This window comes from Macaca fascicularis, chromosome 17 (assembly GCF_037993035.2).
Source record: "Macaca fascicularis isolate 582-1 chromosome 17, T2T-MFA8v1.1".
NCBI lineage: Eukaryota > Metazoa > Chordata > Mammalia > Primates > Cercopithecidae > Macaca > Macaca fascicularis.
In genome coordinates, this window is record NC_088391.1 from 13,513,096 (window position 1) to 13,539,663 (window position 26,568).

The 26,568-nt window shown below is 36.4% G+C and overlaps 1 protein-coding gene and 1 non-coding gene across 10 annotated transcripts in view; one reads left to right on the forward strand and one right to left on the reverse strand.

Annotated features, from left to right (window-relative positions):
* The first annotated feature begins 395 nt into the window (after nt 1-395).
* Nucleotides 396-26,568, forward strand: part of RFC3 (replication factor C subunit 3) — a 739,896-nt gene continuing 713,723 nt past the window's right edge. For 8 of the 9 annotated variants that reach the window (XR_012426813.1, XR_010582549.1, XR_010582550.2 and 5 more), the window contains exons 1-7: nt 396-592; nt 3,399-3,536; nt 6,482-6,549; nt 8,321-8,418; nt 12,375-12,556; nt 13,251-13,387; nt 13,796-13,894. Coding sequence is in view for 6 of the 9 variants with exons in the window: in XM_045376946.3 (XP_045232881.1) it covers nt 506-592; nt 3,399-3,536; nt 6,482-6,549; nt 8,321-8,418; nt 12,375-12,556; nt 13,251-13,387; nt 13,796-13,894 (809 nt within the window). In the remaining 3 variants the exon portion in view is untranslated. Of the gene's footprint in view, nt 593-3,398; nt 3,537-6,481; nt 6,550-8,320; nt 8,419-12,374; nt 12,557-13,250; nt 13,388-13,795; nt 13,895-17,599; nt 17,670-18,552; nt 19,914-26,568 lie in introns of those variants that run through there. The other variant, XM_045376943.2, reaches the window with a different exon arrangement.
* LOC123569933 (U5 spliceosomal RNA) lies at nt 12,074-12,184 on the reverse strand. Its single transcript, XR_006693805.2, has one exon. It is a non-coding gene; the product is annotated as a U5 spliceosomal RNA (small nuclear RNA).

The window sequence follows — 26,568 nt, forward strand, 5'->3', positions numbered from 1 at the left end:
AGTGAAGATCAGACATTTTTAAGCGATTTATCCATTGAAGCTTTATTGGGTACCTGCCAAGTGAGTGAAACCCTGAGATGTATATTTAGTGCCGAAAACTGAGTTCCACACCTAGCAGATATTCAGTAAATTTTTGTTTAATGAATTAAGTGAATGAGAGAATGAATAAATGAAAGGAAGTGTCTTCTCTGAGGTATCCGGATGTAACGCCAAGAGGGTCAGAACCACATTTTCAATTCGCCTGATAATTTATACAATATAATAGAGGGTGCGAACAAAGAGAAAACAAAGCAGTGAATTTCAGAACTACAAGGCACCGACGCGGCGGCTGATTTTGTCTGCACACGGCCCCCGTAGCCTTTGCGTCCTAAATCATTTACGCAGCCGCGACCGGTAGTGACGTCACGAGATTTGGCGCTCGCGGGAAAACTTGTCTCTGTGTTTGGGGGAAGACGCGCGCTCGCGCGGGACTTTCAAGCGTAGGTCCCCGGGAAGTCGAGCTGCCATGAGCCTCTGGGTGGACAAGTATCGGCCCTGCTCCTTGGGACGGCTGGACTATCACAAGGAGCAGGCGACCCAGCTGCGCAACCTGGTGAGTCCGCGGGGGCCGGGAGCATGGGAGAGCGGAGGCCCCCTGGCTCGGGGTTTTGCACTCCCCTGAGGAGCAGTGCTTCTTCCTCCTGCATTGGAAGGTGATAAGTACTATAGAGAAAAATAACAAAGGGAAGGGGGAAAAGGTGTGGGAGGCCGGCTTGTATTTTTAAACAAGAAAAGCTCCTCTGAGAAGTGGCATCTGAGCCGAGACTTGAAGGAAATTGAAAAGTCGTAAATACAGAAATCCGAGCGAAGAGTGGAACAGGTAGGAGGAGACAGCATGTGCAAAATTCCCGGGCAGGAATATGCGCAGCATATTCTAAGAAACTCAGGAGGCTGGTGTAGCCGATAATGGTGAACCAGCGGGAAGGGTAATGGGAGTTGGGGGTGCAGACTTAGTAAGTCTCAGAATAAGATGGGAAGCCGTTGGAACATTTTAAGCATAGGTGACACGATGAGATTTGCTTTCTAACTGGCTTAAGATTTCTCGATGTCAGTGTTGTCATTGACAGGTAAAGTGTTGTAAATATGTATTTACTCCAAAGATCATAAAATTCTCAAATAAATTGTACTAGGACGTTCCTGAGATTAGTTTTTTTTTTTTTTTTTTGAGATGGAGTTTCCCTCTTGTCGCCCAGGCTAGAGTGCAATGGCGTCATCTCGGCTCACTGCAACCTCTGCCTCCCTGGTTCAAGAGGTTCTCCTGCCTCAGCCTCCGGAGTAACTGGGATTACAGGCGCCCGCCACCACGCCCGGCTAATTTTTTTATTTTTTAGTAGAGACGGGGTTTCACTACGTTGGCCAGGCTGGTCTCGAACTCCTGACCTCAGGTGATCCACCTGCCTCGGCCTGCCAAAGTGCTGAGCTTACAGGCGTGAGCCACCGTGCCTGGCTGAGATTAGCGCTTTATGAAAGATTCCCTCCCCTCTATCCTGATGCCTCTTTGTCTGTTGTAGTTGATAAAAGTGTCTAATGGCAATATTTTGTGAGGAACGAACTGAATCTTTCAGGGAGTAGAGAGTGAAGAAGGATCTTTAGGAGACTAAGTTATTTAGTGTCTGTGGAAGACATTTGTTTACTCCTATTAAGGACCGCAGATTAATATATGATGCTGTTGAAATGTTTTTGCCCAATACCCTGGTTTTCCCTTACCGACCTTTCTTACGTTTACAGATACTATTTAATTGTTAAGTGCTTCTTAAAAATAAGAAATAATAAGAAATGACTGTACATATGAAAGTCATTAGACTAGTTGATAGTGTTGCGAGATTGATCTTTAATTATTCATACTGCATGTATACTAATTTAAAGTAAATTGATTATGGCAGTATCCATAATTTATAGACAAATTACATTTTCCATCAATAGCTTTGTCTTCAGTTTTCCTAGTCATAGAATACATTTTATTTTCCGTGGCCACTTTTTGTTGTACAGAATTTGGAATGTATATTTTGGACATCAATTTTATATAATGATCTTAAGTGTTAAATTTGCTTTTAAGAAATGTTCACCTGTTTACTCTTTTATTTGCAGCTTAATCAAACTATGAAACATTTAAAGCATAATCCTTATTTTTGGTTAGATTGAAGTTTAAAAAACAAAGGCAGTAAGTGTCTATGGGACACCTACCATTTTCCAGGCACTGTATTAGATTGATAGTTTTTTTCCTTGAGACTTTTCTGTGACAGAGATGGATGAGTTTACAAGGTATTAAAATTCATTGCAATAAGCGCTTCTCTTAAGATACGTATTCCATTTTTTCAATAATGGTTATTTACAGAACTTTGCCTTAAAAGATTTTATGTGCCTGAGGCTAAGGTCTGTCACCCACTCATCTTTATAGCCTTCGTAGCACTGGTTACCAAACCAGACTGATCATCAGAAACACCTGAAAAGCTTTTGCAACACTCATCATCAGCAGATACGGTTAGTGCCCTACCCAGTCCTCTTGCTTTTAAGTGCACACAGACTGACTTCTGACTTCTAACTTTGTAGATCTGTACTTTGCCTGAGGGCTTTTCTCTCTGTGACACCCATAAACAGATTTGAAATGCCTGAAGTTAATGCTCTTTCATTTCCCCCATCCACTTTCCTAAGCAGGCTTCAAGAAAGAACTAATCAGAGATAATCATATTGCAGCTTCCCCACCCCCTGGGTAGGTTGACACTCTGGTGGGTGTTTATGTTGGCTTTAAGAGTTTCCCTAGCAGGATCAAACACAGATACCTAGAGGCATTCAACTTGAAAACACACTCTTAGTGGCTGGCTGCCTTCCTTTCCTCTCCTATGAAGTTTTCCTTTATCTCACAAGTAACCTCCCAAAGGAACCAAATACACTGAATTGTTATCACAGGGACTGTTTCTAATAGTCCAAACTAAGAAAGGCCTGAATCTCAGAGTTACAGAATCGTAATCTCATGGATGATACGGTCTATTCATTAGTCAGTCCTTTATTTAAAAAGTTTTCTAGGTGCTTCTGATAGCCAGGTTTAGGAGTTCCTGCTTTCTAGCATTTACTTTTGTGTCTTGCATGTGCTGTGTCATGTATGTAAGTTATACAAAATTAGTGCCAGGCGAATAGTAAACATTTCAGAATATATATACATATATATGATACACAATATTTTGTTTATCTACCCATGAAACTCCAAGTTTTACACATATATAAAAACTTGGGTATATCTACCCATGAACTTGGAGTTTCATGGGTAGATACATAAAATATTTGATACTTAAAAAGTAGTTTGGTTCTACCTAGAGCAATTCAGTTTGACTAGGGAAAAACGCCTTGTTCTTTTTTTTCAGGTGCAGTGTGGCGACTTTCCTCATCTGTTAGTGTATGGACCATCAGGTGCTGGAAAAAAGACAAGAATTATGTGTATTCTACGTGAACTTTATGGTGTTGGAGTGGAAAAATTGAGAATTGAACATCAGACCATCACAGTAAGCATTTCACTTTGAGGCCCTGAAAGTGATTTATAGCAGGGACTTTCAGTCTTGGTCATGTATGCCCCCAACCCAATTGCTTCCTAATGTATAATTTAAATAAGAATTTCACAGGTAGTCTTGGGGCACAGGATTTGAGAGGTACTGATTTATAGACCTGTTATAACCAGAGCAAAGCCATTTATGTTAGATAGGAAATAAGAGCAACGGAGGGTTTGGGGTAAAATGTAGAGGGTGAGATTAATTTCAGATTGCCTAAGAAGACAATGTTTTAGCTGGAATTAGAACTCAGGTTTCCAAACTTCATTTTTCTGAGAGCAGTAATGGGGATGGAAAGAAAGAGAATCGTTTTGAGAAAAATGTTAAACATGGTATCAAGTGACTTGTTAAAGAGTGGGCAACTGACTGACTGGGAAAGGAGGCCTGAAACTCTGGGATGTTGAGAGGCTTCCTATGATCTTGCCCTTGCTAAGATGTCCAGCTTCATACCATGTAGCGCATTTTTATGCTTTTCCATTATAGATGATGTTTAAAATCTAGCTGAAATGTATCCTTCTTTTTCCTACCCCATTAGAATTAACTTTTCTTCTACAACTTGTAGTTTATACTTTTAATAGTACTTACTTTGTTTTGCTTTGGTTGTAGTAGTTTATACATCTACTTTGACAAGATTGTATTTGTTTTGACTGTATGTCAAGAACATATATTCATTTTCATATCCTCTGGTAGAATGTCTTTACATATTAGGCATTGAAAAAATCATATGCTGAGTGTGGATGGCAGTGCTATAAACAGAATCTTCAGGAAGGTAACTGGATTTTAGGCTAGTGTTGATTAGCATATATTTGGATACATTGAGTTTGAGATGCTGGTTGTATGTTGTGGTGGAAATTCTTATATAGGGACAAATTTAACAAAAATGGTGTGAGATCTGTCAGAAGAAACTAGTATCTTATAGAGAGACAATAAACAGCCAATCAAATGGAATGTTGCAGCATGTTCCCAGATGGAAGGCTTAATAATTTAAATGATCTGTTTGCCCCAGGTGACACTATAAATTTCTACGAAATTCTAATTAAAATTCAAGTGGTTGTTATAATTGTATGAAATGATCTTAAAGTCCATCCATATGGAACAGTACATTTCTAAGACTAGCTAAAGTAATTATGAAAAAAGACTAGTGAAGTAGGGCTTGTGTTACCAGGTAGTAAATCATACTGTATGATTATTGTAAATAAAATAGTATTATATTGGCATGAAAATAGAGAATTAGACTAAGTGAAAATGGAAAGAGAGCTTAGAAATGTGATGGAGGTCTATTTCAAATCAGTGGAAGAGGGTGAGCCAACAGAGTGTGTCATCATAACTAGTTATCTATCCAGAGAAAACAAAGTTGAGTCCCTATGACATAACAATTTAGAGAGACAAATTCCAGATGAATTAAAGACTTAAATGTTACAATGAAACACTAAATATCTTAGAGTAAAATTTTTTAGACTATATGAATTGCTCATGGGTAAATAAAACCTTTTATAGGAAAACATGAAAACTGTAGAAGAAAAGTAGACACCTGGATATATGAATTTGAAAAATTGCGACCGGGCGCGGTGGCTCACGCCTGTAATCCCAGCACTTTGGGAGGACGAGGCGGGCAGATCACGAGGTCAGGAGATCGAGACCATCCTGGCTAACACAGTGAAACCCCGTCTCTACTAAAAATGCAAAAAATTAGCCGGGCGTGGCAGCAGGCACCTGTAGTCCCAGCTACTTGGGAGGCTGAGGCAGGAGAATGGCGGGAACCCGGGAGGCGGAGCTTGCAGTGAGCCGAGATCGGGCCATTGCACTCCAGCCTGGGTGACTGAGCTAGACTCTGTCTCCAAAAAAAAAAAAAAAAAAAAAATTGCTATGGCAGAAATTATACATAAAATCAATAGAAAAAGTAAAGATTGTTACAAAATATTTGAAAGGAATGTATAAATAAGAGATTTTTGCAAATTGGCAACAGAAAGACAATCTGGTAGAAAACTGAATAATAGATTCTTTTGTAACAAATAGTCACAGGAGAAAAATGTAAGTGGCAGTAAACACATGTAAGGATGTTTGACCTTTGTGATAGTCAAGCAGTGTGAGTCTATTATATACCCACCAAACTGGAAAATTGGAAGGCATGATAAAACCTACTGTAGATGGGGAATGTTGGGGAAGAGAGTTGCCCGTGGAAAAGTGAATCGTTAGACCGTTTTATGAAGCAGACTGGTCAATACGCACACACACATATGTATTATATTAAAGTTAGAAAACACATTCCCTTCAATCCCCAAAACTGGGAATCTCTTACATAGAAATGAAAGCAGTATATGTACACATATGTTAATTGTGGAATTGTTTGATTTCAGAAAACAAAATGTCCATCAGTGTGACCAGCTTTGGAATATCCATGCCATAGGTTGGTGTGTGACTATAACACTGTGCTAGTTATCTGAGAGGATTGCCAAGATATATTAAGTAGGAAAAGCAAAACACAGAGACTTGTGTATGATTTCCTTTTTTTTAATTTTTATTTTTTTACAAGAAATTGACACTCCATGAAAATATATTCGTGTATGTTTATTTTTGTGTTAACATGGAAAAGACTCAAAGGAACAGATCGTTTGCAATGATCTGTGTTTCAAATGGTATACAGATTTGGTTTGGGGATTTCTGGAGATAAGGAAAAGAAAAAGGTAGTCACAATAAAACAGGATGTGTGATTTGACCCAATTTGTATAAAAACATGTTTATCTGCACATTGAGAAAAGAGTGGGATTAACAAAGTTAAAACATGGAATGGTGGTTATCTCGAGTTTTACTTTGTATAATAAAAGGAAAACCAATGGAAATACAAAAGAGTGGGGAAATAGGCAATAAATAAATGTTAAAAATACCTTTTTCTCTGTCCACAGACTCCATCTAAAAAGAAAATTGAAATTAGCACCATTGCAAGTAACTACCACCTTGAAGTTAATCCTAGGTAAGTTACTACTATATAGAAATTAAGCATTTTTAAAGAAATTGGTTTTGGGCTTTCGTTTTTTTAAAGATTGAAATCCTTTTTTGAAGTAAATTGATACGTGTGGAAGCACAGTTTATAAAACAGATTAAAGTGGAGCTGCCCTGCTTGAAATGGGAATCCTAAAGCCCTTCCCGTTTTGCCTTCTGTGTCAAATGATTTCGACGATATATTTACCTTTTCTAGCTCTAGGGAGCTCATTGATGTACACACAGTATATTATATTGTCAGTAAATTTTTGTTAAATTATATTGGCTCATTCATTACTGATGAGCAGTGTGTCTAAAAAGTTTACAGTGTTTGGAGTAAATATTTCAGAAATTGACTTTGGGTCGCCAAATCTTTGTCACTCTCTTTGTTTAAATTTCTTGATTGGAGGTATTGTAATAGTCCACCAACCAATATCTTTATTCTCTGTCATGCAGTAATAAGATTAGGAACTTGTTGGAGAGGCATTGAAAACTCATGCAACAGCTGTTAAGTATGAAGTGGTGTAGAAATGATTCTGGGAGCTAACTGGGTAAGCTGTAATGATCTGCGGGACTGTATGAGTTCTTAAAGGAGAACAGAATTGAGGATATTGTCAGGCATACGCAACATGGGCAGTGGCACAGAGGCAAGAGTGAACATCCGTTTCAGGGAGAGGGAGGAGACCAAATGGAGCAGGAGGAATAGCATTACAAGCTAATGTGTATGTTGTTTTCAGTAGCAGGCACTTTGTGAGAAGCTTTACCTGGATTATTACATTTAATCCTTAAAACAACCCTAACAGATAGGTATTATTATTTTCTCTAGGCATCTCAAAGAAAACTAACAGAAATAAGGTTGTTGGGAATGGGTTTGATCATAAAAACAAAGGGAGTGTTAATTCCATAGACAAATGGAGAATGTTTTGGATTCTTGGCTAGGAAAATGATTGTAAGAGCAACACTGTAGGTATATTGATCTATAATAGTAGTAGTGACTTGGGAAAACTTAGTGGCTGTTTGAGAAAATAAAGTTAACTGCTTTGACCTGTTTTTCTCATTGTGAGTTCTTCTGAAGCATAGATAACCAATTGGAGAATAAGCCAGTTGCTTTCGGGGTGATTGAAATTAACATTCATTCAGCCTAAATTGACTTCTGTTGGTTTGAGAGGTCCTTGACTGAAGTGCCAAAGCAATAATATTGGTGTAAATGACAGATCAATACGGAGTTTTGACTTTGTGTCTTAAACCCAATTTGCTTATCTCATCGCCTTACTGAATCTCTGAATCAGTTTCATTCTAGTGCTGGGAGCAGATTTCTCTTTGTTCTCTCTTAGATCTTTGCTATTTTGGGGATGTGGAAGAGGAATACGGATTGAATTTCTGTTTCAAAGAGTTATTTTTTGTATTTTCAACAATTATAGATAGTTGAGAAATGAACTATAATTAGGTATTAGTTTTTTATAGTCAGTACAGAAGTGTCAAAGTGTTTGCTAAACTGTTACCTAATTATTAGTAGTTGCTTTTTTTATGTTAACAGTAAACTTAATGTAAGAACATTTTTAGTGTTTTCAGTGATGTTAATCCAATTGGAATATTGTTAGTATTTTTAATGACCCTAAAACTTTTTACTTCTAAGGAGCTTATAATTATAGCTAGGTGATATTAATTTTGATTGAAATTTTGACCACTTAAGAACCTCAACATTTTCCTTATAATAACAATATTAAGGGCATACTATATACCATTGTTTTTGTTTTGTGTAGTGATGCTGGAAATAGTGACCGAGTCGTCATTCAGGAGATGTTGAAAACAGTGGCACAATCACAACAACTTGAAACAAACTCTCAAAGGGATTTTAAAGGTAGGTGATCAAAAGACTTCGTTTTACGAAGCTGCCAAGCATTAGTGCTCTCTCTCTTTTTTTTTTTGAGTTATGAAAGTGAACAAGAGAGAAGTATGATCTCTGTGCTCATGGGAGTTTATAGTCTAATGGAATTGAATTTTATGTGAAAGAGGATTATTTGTGCCATCCATTTGATATTTTAGAACAAGATGAATAAAAATATGTGCTTTCAAATAAGAAAGTACATGATTTTAAAATAGCTGTTCTTATGACCCAAGTCATATGTTCATTATCAAATATTTAGATAAAAAAGAAAATAATATCAGCTATATTCCCACCATCCAGAGACAGCTACTATTAACAGTTTAGACTTTATCTTCCAAGCATTTTTTTCTATATATATGCATACATTCTTACTGGTGAGATTTTGTGATAGTAAATATGCCATCATTTATTGCTTTTGATATTTTTTGCCAAATTCTCTGTCTGAAAGTGGGTATAGATTTATACTACCAATAGCAGTGTTTGGGAGTGCTCATTTCTCTGTGACATTTACCAACACTGAAGACAATTCCTTTTAACCTTTGTCAGTTTGAGTGGAGAAGATAGTGTTTTGTTCCTCCTTACTGAGTGCGATAAATTTTTCCTTTGTTTAATATTGCTCATTTTTATTATTTTGTGAATTCCCTGTACATATTCTCAGCTGATTTCTTTCCTCAGTCTCCATATTTCAAAATAAATTTACATTTATGAATTTATTTTTTGCTACTATATATGGAGTCTTATATTTTCTGAATGTTTTATATATGTAAGTTACTAACATTTATATCCTACTTTTATATCTTGCTGTGTTATTAAATTCTCTTACTGTTTGTAATTGTCTTTTGATAGTTTGAGGTTTTTTTTAGATGTATATCCGTATAATCTGTAAATTATTTTTCCTTTTTCTTTCCAATTTTTATGGCTCTAAATACTTTTTCTTCTCTAATTATGTTGGCCAACCCCCCAATAGTGTGCTTAATAGTGATAGAGATAGCAGATGTCCATGGAAGGAAAGCCTTAGTGTTTTCCCATAATTAATTGCTGAATTTTGGTCTGAGATATATATATTTGATCACGGTAAGAAAATATTCTCAAGTTCCTATTTTATTGAGTGTCTTTAACACAAATGTGTGTTAAATGTTGTCTGATGCTTCTTTTTCATCCATGAATGTGCTTTTGTGATTTTTCTTTAGTTCATTAATATCATAGGTTATATTACTGGATTTTCTAATATTAAAACTTTTGCTAGGCACAGTGGCTTATGCTAGCAATCTCAGTGCTTTGGGAGGCTGAAGCAGGAGGATTGCTTGAGCCTCGGAATTCAAGGTTGCAGTGAGCTGTAATTGCACTACTGTACTCCAGCCTGGGTGACAGAGCGAGACTGTATCCCTAAAAAAAGGCAAAACAAAACTGTTCTGCATTTCTAGAGTAAACGTCACTTGTCATGTTGAATTAAAATGCTGTTTTCTGCCTACCAAGTACTGCTTACTCACTATTTCCAACATCACTATGCAAAATAATGACATGTATATGTAAATGTAGGAAATACTGTGCCATTATCCTCAATCTGTTATTAATATTATAAGAGAAATGTTGAAGATCTGTTATTATAAGAAATTTAGTTGAAATTTAACATTTTAGTCAAAATTAATAATACCTAATTACAATTACAAACCTTTAAAAGTGAAATGTTTTAGGGTCATTAAAAATACTAACAATATTTTACCACCCAATTACAGTTGAAATAACCTTTCACATGAAGCTTACTGTTCCTTAAAAAGAACAATAACTATTAATTAACAGTTTAGAAAATACTTCGACTCTTTCACATCCATAAAGATGTTATTCTGCTCCTCTGCTCGACTCTCTTACATAACTGTTTAAATTTGGCGATGATCCTTTTGTATTGGTCATTTTGTTAAAAGTAAAGTGAGTTTTCCTGTGCTTAGGAAGCAGAGGCAGGCCAGAGAGTTTTTTCTAGGTCTGGGGCTCTACAGCTACCTCTTGTATTAGTTTTACAAAGTGATCAAAAATATATGACACTTTACTTGAGGCCAGGAGTTTGAGACCAGCAAAACCCAATCTTGCCAAAGGGGAAAAAAAAAAATAGGCTCATGCCTGTAGTCTTAGCTACTTGGGAGGCTGAGGTGGGAAGATTGCTTGAACCCGGGAGTTTGGGATTGCAGTGAGCCATGATCGAGCTACTGCACTCCTGCCTGGGTGACAGAGTGAGACCCTGTCTCTCAAAAAATAAAATAAAAAAATAAATAAATGACCTTGTGTTCTGAGCTCTATTCCCTATCTTATTTTCTGTCACCTTTATTGGGATTCTTTGTCTCTCTTTTACCTGTTCTCAGTTTGGATTCTGTTTCTGGAATTTCTTCTCATTGTGGAGCATTGTCTTATTCTCGAACTCCTGTCCTCAAGCCATCCTCCTAGCTTGGCTACCCACAGTGCTGGGATTGCAGGCACAAGCCCCTGCACCAGCCACAGCCACATGGAACATTGTCTTAGAAGGGAGGTTCATTTTGGTATTCTCAGAGTCTACTGTTCTGTCAGACCTTACTGCGTCAGGGTTCCCTTGGTCTCACCCATAAATTGGGCTCTGTTGAATCTCCCACCTCGGTAAGACTGCTGCTTTCTTTGAGACAGTGTCTCTCACTGTGTTGCAACAGGCTGGAGTGCAGTGGTGCCATCACAGCTTACTTCAGCCTTGACCTCCTGGGCTCAAGGAATCCTCCCACTTCAGTCTCCTGAGACTGCAGGTGCAAACCACCAGGTCTGGCAATGTTTTGTATTTTTGTAGACATGGGGTTTTGCTGTGTTGCCCAAGCTAGTGTTGAATTCTTGGGCTCAAGGGATCTGCCTTCCTCAGCCTCCCAAAATCTTGGGATTACAGGCAGATTACAGGCATGAGCCACTGTGCCTGGCCTACTGCTTTCAAATTGGCCCCATCATGGTTTCTAGTATATTCCTGTGGGTGATTTTGAGCTTTTCTTATCCTAAAGTCTGTCAAAATCTTCCTCCCACACCGTTGCTGATACTATGTGGGCCTTTGCAGTTTTAGTTTCTTATTCTCATGTGCTCATGTTTGGGGTTCTTGGGTAAAGCTTGTTGCCTAGTTTCTGTAAAATGTTCATGCGTTCTTTGTCTTGGAATCTTTAGTTGTTCTGTTTATTTTTATGGGGCAGATCCAAATGCTGCATGCCACCAGTTCATCTGCTAGAAATAATTTGTTAATGTAATGAAAAATACAATACTGGATTCAGTTTCTGTCTCTACATTATTCCTGAACCGTGTTAAGGCTGATCTGTGATTGTGGCCAGATGGAATCTTACTTTATGGTGGCCAGATATCTTTATGCCTTGTTGCCTACATCTCTTGCACCACTATTTTCCAAAGTCTATTCCTTGGAATTTAATATTTTAGATTAAGATGTACCACAGAAATGTGCTGCTGAGTAAAGTTATTTTGGGGAAATGCAGCACAGTACTTCCTTGTCTTGGTAAATTTTAGTGTATATAAATAAAGGTTGCAATGATTTCTACTACAAAGTAACCTTTTAACTTCATTTAGCCTAGTGTTTCTTGGTCTTGTTTGATTATAGATTCTTTTTTTTTTTTTTTTACTAGCCCTGCCAATGCAAGGTCTCACAATATTAAAAACTCAGAGCTGTTCCTATCCATACAAATATTTAGTAAAAGGCAAAAGATTTATATGATCTGAAGAGAAACCGGAGTATGATTGTAGTGTTTTAAAATAAAAAATAAAGTAATTTTACCGTACTTATAACTTTATCTCTGCCAAAGGGAAGAGTAGTATATCAGGCTTATTATTTAGGATTTCACCCTGGATAATGGGGAGGAAGAAAGAGACAAGTTAAAGTTTGAGTGAACTCAAGTTAAAGTTTGTTTTGTTTCTCTTTGACTCAGTGGTGTTATTGACAGAAGTTGACAAACTCACCAAAGATGCTCAGCATGCCTTGCGAAGAACCATGGAAAAATATATGTCTACCTGCCGATTGATCTTGTGCTGCAATTCTACATCTAAAGTGATCCCGCCTATTCGTAGTAGGTGCTTGGCGGTTCGTGTGCCTGCTCCCAGCATTGAAGATGTAGGTCAAGTTACGCTTTTCTGAAAAATCAGCTCAGATTCTCTGTATACTGTATGCTTGTTGTAAAAGAAGAGAAGCATATCAGTAATTCAAGAACATTTACAGACCTGGATGCAAAGTGTTAATATATGAACAAACTAAAGCGTATAGTTATACATACCAGATGCCAATATATAGAAAGTGTTTTTCCCTTTAAACCCTCTTTACCTTGAACAAGTAGGTATTACGAATTCCACTAAACTAGGTAAGGGCTAGTTATTTACTGTCTTCTTTCTCAAGCTGATTTAGCTGTCTATGAGAGGAGGCCGGAATATTGAGAAAATAGATTTTACAAAGAGATGATGTGGGAATACCTAATCCCTAGGAAGGGAATTAAAGTTAGTATGAAATAACATTAATATTTATATTTATACACACAGATATATTTTTTCTCTATCATTCTTAACAACCATCAGCAAAAATTATGATTCCTCACATTAAATATCTTTCCTGCTTTTAATAGATTTTGGGAGATTTCATGCAAAGTAGGGGTAATATGTAACATTGTGTTAGATGCAGAGTGGTAAGTTACTTTTATATAAGTTTCACTTATAAGAATTTCGAGAGTAATATAGTTATAAGGGTCTAGAAGGATATCAACAGAAATTAATGTGCTTTTTAATGGATTGCCCATTTTTGTTAACTTTATTTGTAGATTTGCCACGTGTTATCTACTGTGTGCAAGAAGGAAGGTCTGAATCTTCCTTCACAACTGGCTCATAGACTTGCAGAGAAGTCTTGTAGAAATCTCAGAAAAGCCCTGCTTATGTGTGAAGCCTGCAGAGTGCAACAGTGAGTGGAAGGGGTAGTTACATTCTAGGACTTCGGCTGCCAACCTTCTTGGCACCAGGGACCAGTTTTGTGGAAGACAGTTTTTCCATGGACTGAGTAAGGGTGGGGAATAGTTTCAGGATGAAATTGTTCCACCTCAGATTGTCAAGCATTAGATTTTCGTATGCAGCATGCAACCTAGATCGCTTGCATAAGCAGTTCACAATATGGTTCATGCTCCTATGAGAAGCTAATACCATCACTGGTCTGACAGGAGGCGGAATTCAGGCTATAATGCTGGCCTATCCGCTGCTCACCTCCTGCTGTGTAGCCCATTTCCTAATGGCACAGACCAGTGGTTGGGGACTGCTGTTTTAGGACATAAGCACACTTCTTTTTAACTTCTTGTATTCTCTTTTTGTTGTGTAGATATCCTTTTACTGCAGATCAAGAAATCCCTGAGACAGACTGGGAGGTATATCTGAGGGAGACTGCAAATGCTATTGTCAGTCAGCAGACTCCACAAAGGTACCAGTATAAAACGATGACAGTAAAGATTTCATTATCAAGATATCATAGAACATGTATTAACTACTTTATGCTAATGCCACATCACTTTGAATTATAATTAAATCCTGAATCTACGTATTAACCTTTTAAGGAAAATGTAGGATTCAACTTCAGAAATTTAGTGGTGCAGAATAGTTGGTGTGTGATATTGTGGCTTTTATTAAGCTGTAATATCGTGGCTTACATGTGATCATGTAAAAGTGGAGTTTATGTTAATTTTAATTTTCCTTTTAGGATCTCAGATACTTAATAGTAACATATAACACAAAGCTAGACATAATGTGTGTAGCTTTCTAGGAAAAGACAATGTATAACTTTGCAATTGATGATGCATCTTGTGCTAGAAAGACGCCAGACTATAAGTCAGACTTCTAGTTCTTGTCCTGAACTTCTAGCTAAGTGTTCTTGATCACGTAACTTCATTTTAGAGTTTTATCTTCATTTGTGTATTAAAGATGATATTATTGCCTCGCCAAGGGTACTTGTGCCTTTGTTGTGAAGAGCAAAAGAGTTATTAATGGTTTGAGTAGATGACCATGGGTTCTACTAAGGATAGCATTGTGTATATACCATTTTTAGAAAGTATTTTTTGACACATTTGCTGCAAAATTGTTACCATTACTTCTGTGGGTCTATTATTTGTAGGTTGACGATTCTGAAAATACCTGAGCCGCTAGTAGTTTCACTTATGGCAGTTTTGATTGAGAAGCACAGTTTGCTTTTCTCCAAATAAAAAATGACGACGTTAAGGCCCACTAACTTTGGAGAGTATGGAGAAGGTTCCTTAGACTTGCTAAAGCACAGTCTCATATCCTTGTTGGCTTTCTGAGCTTAGAAATGATCTTTGGACCTTACAGAGGGTAGTTGATCATTTTAGGGTTCAGAATAGACTGAGTTCAGAATATAGACTGAATAGGCTACAGCCAATAGAACTTATGCTTCCCTGGTCTAATGAAAATAATAGTGAGAGGAATATGCCATGTTTCTCCTTTTAATGATACATCTGATGAATTCTATTTTTTATAAGAAATTCTTCAAAGGTATTGTAATATATAGATTGGTGGAGGTGGATAGTGAATCATACATAGTGGGTACTTAGTATTTCATTTAAGGTTTGCTTTGAATTCTCAGAATTCAATTATTTTAGTTGAAGAAATCAGTATTTTTCTCCAAGAAGTACCAAACGTTATAAGTAGTCTCATTAGAAAAGAAACTTCGTCTTTAGGAAAAAAAATTCGTTTTATTTTATAAAATGTTGATTATCAATAAAGAGACCTCACCCTTTAAAGAGATAGAATTCAAATAAATCATGTCTTAGGGGCCTTTTACTTTTATAAAAGATTTCTGCACTGAAGATGACTTTCTTGTTTTTGTTCTGATATTAAAGAAGAACAATTGGTAGTAGTAGAACGTACCTACTTTTAAGGGATTTAGGTACTCGATGTTGTAATGTTTTTCAATTATCACATGCGTTTTTAAAACTACTTGATTATTCCTTTGCTTAATTCTTCTAGCTGCTGTTACAAATTTCTTCTGGTTTTCCTAATACATTTTGGCAGCTTATAAATGAACTTGTGCAAGAAAAGGTGCTCCTGTTTCCTGTTCAAACTAACAATTGTAGGAATTGATTCCATTGTGCCGCGTAAAAAGAAATTTTGCTCAATTCCCAAAAGCCTTGGGGCTGGCCAGAAGCCTTGGAAGTCTGGTATCTTTCTGATCACTGGGCCGCACAGTTCCAAATGATTACTTCTGATTTCTGTCTCCTTTGTCTTGCTGGAATATTTGTGGTCTTGATTTTTCATTTAATCTGTCTTAGAAGAGTCATAATTTTCTAATTTGAATAGCAGCTAATATTTCATGAATGATTATGTCAGCTCTTACACCATGTAATTTAATTGATATAACAGACCTCTGAGAAAAATATTAACTTTTTAGATTAAAAAAAAAAAAAAAGATGCTGACATTTACGGAGATTAAGTAACTTGTTTAGGGACATTCCGTTATTAGTAGAGACAGTTCTAGAATACCCATGTTTCTCTGACAGGAGAGTTTGTACTCTTAATCACTTGTAAGCTATTAGGAAATAATGACACAGACATGGTAAATGTAGAATATATTAATTTTGTAAAACAGTAATAAGACTAACAAAAGATACATGTTAACATGTATGCACTACACACAGTATAGTTACTTCAGTTGTGTAGGTAACTACATCGTGAATCAACTTTTCAGAAATAAGCTATATGCATATATTAAAATAATTTCATACCATATGTCACTTATTATTCAAGCTTTAATAATCTAGTGTTATTCTTGGGATGTCAGAGAAATCACAGGCTTTTGAGTCAGGACTGAATTCAAATGCTGGCTCAAATACATGAGTCTTGATGGAAGCCTGACCTTTCTGAACTTCAGGTTTGTTTCAGTAAAAGGGCATCATTGTTGTGGGGAATTAATAGTATATTGCAGTGAACCTAGTACAGAATTAAGGTGTTAAATACTTTCACAGACATTGGAAAGGGTGTGGACTTTGGAGTAAGACAGATAGATCTGTGTTAAATCATACTTTGCTGTGGTCAGTTTTATCAGTTACTTAAACTATCTGGGCGTTAGTTTTTTCATCTGAAATAAATGAGCTAGAGTAAGTACTGAGTTAAATCATTTGTTTCAATTCTTACACATAGCAGATACCCCCAAAATGCTAGTTCTTTTTTTTCTCCCCCCACTTTTTTTAAGATTTAATGTGCCAGGGCTTCATATTCCTGATGTCTTTAGGATTGACTTCTGCTTTTTAAGAATTCTTAAGAATCACTACCTAGATTTATCTGAGGTATGGAACATCTGTACTGTTATTTTAGTAAAAATTCAGAAGTTTTTTCCCTTTGAGATATGTGTATTTGAAACTCTCTCTCTCTTTTTTTTTCTGTTTTAAAACGTCGTATGTACATTTCTCTCCTCTTCCCCTTTCCCTCCCTAAAATGTGAGAAGGGCCTAGAATGAAGGACTCAGAGGTTTGAATGTTCCCTGTTCACTTAGTCTGGTTCCATGCTTACCTGTAAACCTTTGTGCCGCCGCTTTTATGACAGGGACAGCTCTGTATCCCTGCCACATTGCTTTTTTACTGTGCAGTCTAGGCAGTGGCATTATATTATGTTTCATGCGTATATTATCTTTTGTCACCTATGTAGTTGACTTTTTAATGTTTTCATGACCATTTTCTGGATGTTTCAGGTATCTCTCTGGAGAAAAGAAAAACATTACTTGACATGTCATTAAAGTTTGTTAAATTCTATGGTGTGAATAAGCTCAACCCTCGCTATTCATGAAGTCTCCATTTCTATCTGGTATTTTCAGGGTGTTTTGATATAATTAGGAACCCTGAATATAGACGTCTCATTTTAAAAGAGTTCTGGAAATGTTCTGTTTCAAAAATGAACTGAAGTTAGGAGAAGCCTCCATATGTTTATCCTAGTATGATAACCTGTTTAAGAAACAACTGTTATTTCTTACTAGATTGTTTGTTAATTCATAAAGTTAGTTTATAAAGTTGTTAATTCTGTATTGGATTGTTTGTTAATTCATAAAGTAAAACCATACAGTGGGAACTTGGAAAAATTACCCCTTATTTTCTTCACAAAAGATCAATTATTTTGTTTTATGTAGACTCCTTGAAGTTCGTGGAAGGCTGTATGAGCTTCTAACTCATTGTATTCCTCCTGAGATAATAATGAAGGTAACCCAATTTCAGATCTTGAACTTTTTACAGCTATAAAATTTGGACACTGGGTATGTGATCTTAGGGCTTTTTGCAGTATCAAGATATCACCTCTTTCTCTCCAGCTCATTAATTGCACATATTTACTGAACCTCTGTTGTGCCAGGCACTATAGAGGAATGCTGAAGAAAAGAAGGGAGGGCCTGCCTAAAGTGAAGTTATATTCTAGTGGTGTGAAAAGGAGAACAAATAAGTAAGAGAATTTCAGAATGTTGTAAGTGCTATAAAGGAAAGAGCAATATGCAGTGATGATAATGGAGGGTGGGGCTACAAAGAAAAAAGTGAAGGTCCACCCTTCCATTTTCACAAAGGTAACCACTTTTAACGGACCTCTTTTCTATTCACATAAAACCAAGTATGTGTATATATGTGGTTTCACAAAACTGCTCAGTTTTCTGCCCTTTAGTATGGATCTTGTGTCATGACCATATGTATAGATTTACTTTGTTCTGTTTAGTGGATAAATGGTTTTCTGTTGTGTGACTGTATCATACTTTTTCCAAACATGACCTCCATTGGTGGAACTTTAGGTTGTCTACAAATTATTATTGTTATTATAAATAGTGCTGCAGTAAGCGTCTTTACACTTATATTCTTGCACCTTGTGCAGTTAAATATTTGGAATTTAGAATGTGGCTGATACCCACCACATTTTTACATCATGGAAAAGGTACCACAGTTTTTGCTTTTGGATAAAGGTGGTTGATTCACGTAAAAAATTAAAGATCTCACATATATAAAAGAGCGTATGTTTAACTTTAATCTTTTTGTGAATGGGAGAAATAAGGCATGCTTAGCTATTTTGTTAATGATTTTTAAATTACTAATTATTTTTCTTTAGGGCCTTCTTTCAGAACTGTTACATAATTGTGATGGACAACTGAAAGGGGAGGTGGCCCAAATGGCAGCTTATTATGAACATCGTCTACAGCTGGGTAGCAAAGCCATTTATCACTTGGAAGCATTTGTGGCCAAATTCATGGCACTTTATAAGAAGTTCATGGAGGATGGATTGGAAGGCATGATGTTCTGACTTCTATCAGTTATTCTTGCAAAGATTTCTCAGTATCAGTATTTACATACAGCTTATATTTAAGAGCTGTGGGTAAATTAACTGTACTTAATCATGTTGTATTTGTGTTTTTCTGGTAATAACTGCTGTGTGAACTATTAATCATCCTCTACGTTAAATAATGGCTCCTATACTATAGAAGTATGTAGTTTTGTACATAACTTAGAGACTTTAGAGTCTTCAGAAAATGATTTTAATTTACTTTAAACATTTGCTATTCAAGTATTCATTGTTGATCCTCCTATTCTCTTCCGTCTAATTTCTCACCTGCTAAAGGAGATTTACACATTAGAAAGCAAAGATTATATTCATTTATCCAGATGGCCATTTTCTGCCACCGGTAACATAATTGTTTGACAGGTCATTATATTTAATTCTAGTTTCTCTCAGTGAATAATTATAGTTTTGTAGGAAATGTAAGAATTCATTCTGAAACATAATTCTTGGTATGGACAAAATTGCAGATACCATTTCTGTTGAGGCTGCAGATTTCCTTATTTCAGTGGTTCAGATTAGTATTAGGTCGGTACTAGGAAGTTTTCATTAATTTAAGTACTTGAGACTCTTGAAGAAAATTCAGAATGAAGTTCTGGAGAAAGGTATGTTACTGTAGTAATTACTCTTTGAGCAGGTTTTGTTTTTTGTCATTAGTTCTGCCCTTTTTAATTAAATATTTGAGTTCATAGACCGAAAGGTTTTACTTGGCAAATTTGTGTGACAGACTCCGAACAATTCCTTTACTATGAAGTATAATTTATAAAATAAAATATACCCATTTTAAGGGTGCAGTTTGAGTTTTGACCAGTGAAACTACAATCCCAATCAAGGTATAGATTTCGTCACCATCTGTATCCCTCCATATCCCTTTGCAGTCAGTTCATCCCTACCCTGGCCCAGATGATCACTGATCTTGTCATGCCAGTTCAAAAATTTAGTGGAATCAGATATTGTAAGCATTCTTGTGTAATACTTCATTCTCTCTCATTATTGAGATTCATCCATATTGTTGAATGTTTCACTAATGTTTATTGTTCAGTATTTTTGTATATACTTTTAAAGCCTATTCACTTGTTGATGGGTCTTTGGTTTGTTTCCAGGTTTGGTTATTATGAATAAAGTTGCTGTGAATACTTATGCGTAAGTCTTTTTGTGGACAGGTTTTTATTTTTCTTGAGTAACTACATAAGAGTGCGATGACTGGGCATACAATATTGTAAACCTTAACTTTTAAGTTGCTAAACTTTCCTAAAGTTGTATTACCTTACACTTCTACCAACAATATAAAAGAATTCCTGTTGTTCCTATAGTATTGACTTAATTGACTTTCTATGTTGTTGTCCATTTATATTTTATTACCTTTTTTATCTTCTACTTTTTCCCTCTACTTATTTTTCTAGATTATGAACTTGGAAATTTAGATAATTAACTTTAGACTATTCTTTTCTAATGTCATTTAAAGTTACAAATTTCACTCTGAGTACTGATTAAGCTTTTTAATATTCTCCTGCAAATGTTAGTATTTTAGGTTTTCATTTCTACTTAGTTCAAACTTTTCTAATTTCACTTGTGATTTTTTTTTTTAACCCAGTGAATTACTTGGAACTGTGCTGTTCAGTTTCCAAGTACTTAGGGATTTTCCAAATCTACTTTTACACCTCCTCTGTCTTTCTTACTTTTTAGTCTTTTACTGAGAGATATTGGAATCTCCCTCCATAATTATGCATTTTCTATTTCAGTTCTTTTGGACTTCATGCATTTTGAAGATTGTTCTTAGGTACTTGCATATTAGGATTGTTATATCTTGATGTATTGACTCCTTTATCATTATGAAGTGCCCAGTTGCTTCTCTGTCTTTTGGCTAAGATCATGTGTATGAAATGCCCTTTTTTATTTCTAGTAATATTCCTTGCTTTGAAAATCTACTTTTTCTAATATTTATGTAGACACTCCAGCTTTCTTTTGATTAGTGTTTGCATGGTAGGAGTATTTCTTCTAGCGTACGTCTGCTAACAAGTTTCTCAGTTTTTGTTTCTCTGGAATGTAGTTTACCATTTATAGACTTCTTGGTTGATTTGGGTGTTTTAAAGCCCCACCACTTTGAATATGTCATTCTGTTGCCTTCAGGTTTCTATTGTTTCTGATGAGAAGTTAGCCAGTAGTCTTGAGGTTGTTTCCTTTTACATGATGAGCCAATTTTCTTTTGCTGTTTTCAGTATTTCTCTTTTCTTTGGCTTTTAGTAATGTATGATATGTCTACATGTAGTTTTCTTTGTATTTCTCCTACTTGGGCTTTGTTGAGTTTCTTGAATCATTATTATGAGTTATATTAGTTGCTTTGAAGTATTTGTTAAACATCTAGCCTCACTCAGAGTCAGTTTCTTTTGGCTCTTTTTTCTCCTGTGTACTGTTAAACTTTTCTCTTTTTTCCCTGTCTGGTAATTTTTGGCTGAAAACTTGACGTTTTAGATAATATATTTTAGCAACTTAGGATTCTCTTTTCTTTTTCTGATGTTTTTTCCTCTTGACGGTTTTTCTTTTTTTTGTTTCATGGATTGCTTAGATGTCAGCTGTGTAATTTGTCTCCACTGCATTGTGCAGTTACTGATGTTTCTGCTCAGTTGCTTTTATTTTAGCCTGGCTTCATCTTTCTGTCTGTGTAGTTTAGTGACCAACCAATGATGTGAACAGAGTTTATACTTAGACATCATGAGACTACATGCGGAATGAGGAATGCATTCAAGGTTGCAACCAGTCCTCAGTACCCCTTGGTTTTTATTTCCTAGTTTAGCCATCCATCAGGTATATGTGTGAGCTTAGCTTAACCCCTCTATGGTTCTTCCACTTCTAGGATCTCTCAGTTTAATTTCTGATTTGTCTGTCAATGGCCATGAACTAGGCCTAGCAACTTAGGGCTAGCAAAGCTATTGTATGGATTTTCCCCATCTTTTTTGAACCAAGTCTGCCATTTGTGTCCAGCAAAGCAATGAGTTTTCCTTGCCCCGACCCTGAATCAAGTCCACTGCTCTGGCTGCATCCAGCCCTAAACTTATAAAGCTACATTTTTGTTGGCCAAGTGACAGGTGTATGGTTGTATCATCAGGCATAGAGGGTCATAATGTTGCTGCCATTTTTATCTGCAGCTGATCACTTTTGAAATAATAGACATTCTTCAATTTGTTGTTTGACTTTAATCAAGTTTCAGTATACTGAATTTTTTTCTTTTTTTTGATGATTTTGTTCACTGCTGTACTTAACTGCAGTTGGAAATCACCCAGTATCTTCCTGTTTCTGTTAGTAGAAGTAGCCATCCACTGATTCATTTCTTCATTGCTTTTGTAGATTCAAATTTCAGTCTGGCATCATTTATTTTAAAGCCCAAAAAAGTTTGTCATTTCTTGTGAAGCAGGTCTGCTGGCGAATTATCTTAGAGTTTTTTGGCTTAAAAATGTCTTTGTTTTGCGTTCCTTTTGGAAAGCATTTTCAATGGACAAAATACAGATGGTTTCAAAATACAAAATACAGATGAAATACTGTAGTTTGACAGTTTTTCTTCCCTGTCTGTATTTTGTCTTCTGGGTTGTATTGTTTTTGAAGAGAGATCTGTAGTCATCATATTTTTAATTTTATTTACTACTACGGCCGCTTGTAAGATTTCCAACTTCTCTTTATGACTAGTTTCCAGCAGTTTGAGTAAGATGTGTCTTGGTGTGATTTGTGTGTGTGTGTGTGTGTGTTTATCTTGCTTTACACTACTTTAGGTTTGTTGCACTCCTTGATTTATGAGCTTATGTATTTTATTAAATTTTGAAAAATTGATTTTGAATATTTTTCTACCCCCTCCTGTAAGACTAATTACATCTCTATTTGGTAGTGTTGCATAAGTCACAGAGTCTCTCTGTTTTTTTCCTAGCTTTTTTCTCACTGTTCTACAGTTTGAATCATTTCCTTCAAGTTTTCAGCTCTGGCAGTTTCATTTGCTGCTTTTTTATATTTCTCATTGTTTTTATGTTTGTCTTTATGTCTTTTGAACATATTTATAATAGCTCTTTTGAAGTCTGTCTGCTTATTATATCTGTCATTTCTGGATCTGTTCCTGTTGACTGATATTTTTCTGGTTGCGGGTCAGATTTCTTGCCTTTTTGTATGTGCATTAATTTGGATTGGATTCTGGCTCTTTCATTATTACATTGTCATGTTACATTATCAAGTGTCTGAATTCTGTTTATTTTTTTTCTTAAACTGTTGGACTTTGTCTTGGCAGACAATTACAGTTGACCCTTGAACTACACAAGTCTGAACTGTGTGTGTCCATTTATACGTAGATTTTTTTTTCAATAAACAAAAAAATTTTTTGAGACTTAATTTGAAAATACTCATAGAAAAACACATAACCTAGGAATATTTTTTAAATTTTTAAAAAGGTACATCATAAATGCCTAAAATATGTATAGCTACTAGTCTGTTTCATCATTTACTATGATAAAATATATACAAATCTATTATAAAAAGTTAAAATTTATCAAAACTTTCACAAACTCAGACCATACATGGTACCATTCATAGTCAAGAGAAATGTAAACAAATGTAAAATTCGGGGGTCCTCTGCCCCCCGTGGCCTGTTAGGAACTGGGGCCACACAGCAGGAAGTGAGCGACCGGTGAGCACCAGAGACTTTTACCACCTGAGCTCTACCACCTGTCAGATGAGCGGCGGCATTAGATTCTCATAGGAGTGGGAACTTGTTGTGAACTGTACATGTGAGGGACTTATGTTATGCCTCCTTATGAGACTCTAATGCCTGATAATCTGAGATGGAACAGTTTCATCCCCCTCTCTTCCCCAACCCAACCTGGGGTCCATGGATAAACTGTCTTCCACAAAACTGGTCCCTGGTGCCAGAAAGGTTGGGGACTGCAGCATTAAATTATAACTGCATAAAATTACAGTACATACTATGCTGCCGTCATATTTTTGTAGCCACCTCCTGTTGCTATTGCAGTGAGCTTAAGTGTTGTGAGTATTCATTTAAAATGCCATGTAGTACTCATATCTCTGAGTGAGCAGTTCATCTCTCCAGTAAATTGCATATGGCAATAAAAGTGATCTCTTGCCGTTCTGAAGTATCTTTCACTATGTGTAGTGCAATAACATAAGCCTTGAATAACACCATGAGACCCATACAGAGGTTACTGGTGGTGCTGGAAGTGCTCAAGAAGCAGAGAAAAGTCATGACGTAAGAAAAAGTTAAATTTGCTTGTAAAGTACCTTTACAGATTGAGGTCTAAAGCTGTAGTTGCCCTCCATTTCAGACGGTCATCTTGAAGTATCAGTACAGTACTGTAGGTGTAATTTCTCTTCCGTATCATTCAATATTTTCTGTAGCTTGTAACAACACAGTATATAAGACATAAACAAAATGAGTTGACTTTATGTTATTGGTAAGGCTTCCAGTCAACAATAGGCTATTGGTAATGACATTTTGGGGGAGTCAAAAGTTATACAGGAGTTTTTGACTGCTATGCCTTTAACTCTTGTATTGTTCAAGGGTCAACTGTATTTGATTATCAGCTTGTTCTTTTTCATGCTTGTTTGTAAACTTTGTTGGAGTCGGCCTGGAGTCATCTGTAGTCCTAATTTAGCTTTACAATAGGGGCATGATATTTCTGGGTTTTCTACTGCATGCCCTGGAGATCACTGAGGTGTAACCATTCGGGTCACCAGAACTCAAATATATTCCAGCCTTGTGGGAGCTCTGGAAATTATTCAGCTTACAGTTTTTATTTTATCCATGGTTTTAGTTACCTGTGGTCAACTGCAGTTTGAAAATATGTGGCCAGGTGTGGTGGCCATGCCTGTAATTCCAGCACTTAGGGAGGCTGAGGCAGGAGAATTGCTTAGCCCAGGAGCCCGATATGACCTGGGCAACATAATAAGACCCTGTCTTTACAAACGATAAACAAAATAGAAAATTAGCTGGGTGTAGTGGCATGTGCTTGTGGGCCCAGCTGCTAGCGGGGCTGAGTTGGGAGGAGTACTTGAATCTAGGAAGTTGAAGCCAGTCGGCTATGATTGTGCCACTGCACCCCAGCTTGGGCCACAGAGCAAGAGCCTGTCTCAGGGAAAAAAAAGAAAAAAGAAAAATCCAGAAATAATTTTTAAGTGTTACATTGCATGCCATTCTGAATAAGGAAATACAATCTAATCTTCCACCATCCTACTCCATCCCACCTAAGATGTGAACCCTCTTCGTCCAGTGGATCCAGACTGTATCTGCTACTTGCCTATTAGTAATCAACCAGAGATACAAGGCGGCTCTGACGTAGGAGTGCTTTTCTGGGTAACGCTCTTCTTTCCAGTTCTCTGCCCAACATAGGCAGCCACCTCAGCCTCTCCGAATTCTGCTCCTTTTCTTCAACTCAGTGTTATCACAGTTCTCTATCTGGGTTTTTCCTTCCTACCCTGCAGCCAAATGTAGGGTGGGAAGGAAGGTTTTTCTTTCCCACCCCGCAGCCACTTTCCTCCAGGCAGAAAGCCAGAGTGATGGTAGAGTTGACCTCATTGGTTGCTTTATGTATTTTGTCCAGTTTTCTAGTTGTACAACGGGAAGGTAAGCCCATTATCAGTTAGTGGCAGTATAAGTCTTGAAGTTAGGATTCTAATCTAAGGCCCTGGTTTCCGTGTGTGAATCACTGTTTCATACCATTCTTTAAAAATCTATGATTTTATGTTTTATAATATAAGTTAAAATTTTGTTCATGGGGTTTGTAGTTGTGCAGTATGCATCACAACAGAAACTTGTGGTTTTAAGTGCTGTTTTACACTCTCAGATTTATCAGAATTGAGTAATAGTACATGAGATTTTTTTTTAAAATTATAGCACTCTCAATCACAAAACACATTCCTTAAAAAGTAAAAAAACAAAAAAACCCCTCAAGTGTTGGCAGCAATTTTCTTTGTACCTTGTTCCCAAGTAAAACTTAATCGTCTCATATTTTTCAAATTGATGAACAGATTTCTTTAGTGATTTGCTCCTGTTTTTTTTCCCCCTGTTTACAATTTCTGTGGAAATTTGGAGCATTATCACAAGATGTTCTGTGTTTGATTATAGTGTACAAGACTTACAATAAATTACTTTCCTTTCTGTAGCTTTGCAAAAATAGTGGTCTGCACAAACCTCAGCTCCTATCTAAATTGCAGCCTAATGCCAATTTACAAACACTGTATGGTACCTTTGTGGCTTAGTAGCTTGTGCGCCTTTTGCAGTTGTTTAATTACCTGATTGCCCACTGAAGTTACCTTCTCTTTAATATAGCAGCCCCAGAAACTTAAGCAACTTCCTGAAGAGCAGCTGTGCAAAATAATTACTAGCTGTAGGCGTGCAAAGAACTTGACACAGTTTTTCCAGAATAACATTAAGTACCTTTATGTGATGCACTATGCTAGATTGTTCACAGGCATTCTCTCATTTAATTCTCCTAACACTCTTTGAACTAGACATTATGATCTTGTTTTGCAGATGAGAAACTGGATCCAGCTGATCATGGGTGCCACTCTAATAAATTCACAGCTACCAACCAAGAAATGGGCTGTCAACACTGCCCAACAGACATATGTTTCTCTGATCAAGTCTCCACAAAGCCTTTTTCAAAACTTAATTTGGAGCAAATAACTTTACCTTCTTGTTAGCTATCAAAACCAAATCTGTATGCATCCTATGTTACCATATCCTCATTTGTATGCATCCTGTTACTATATCTACATTTATATGCAACCTATATTCTCCTA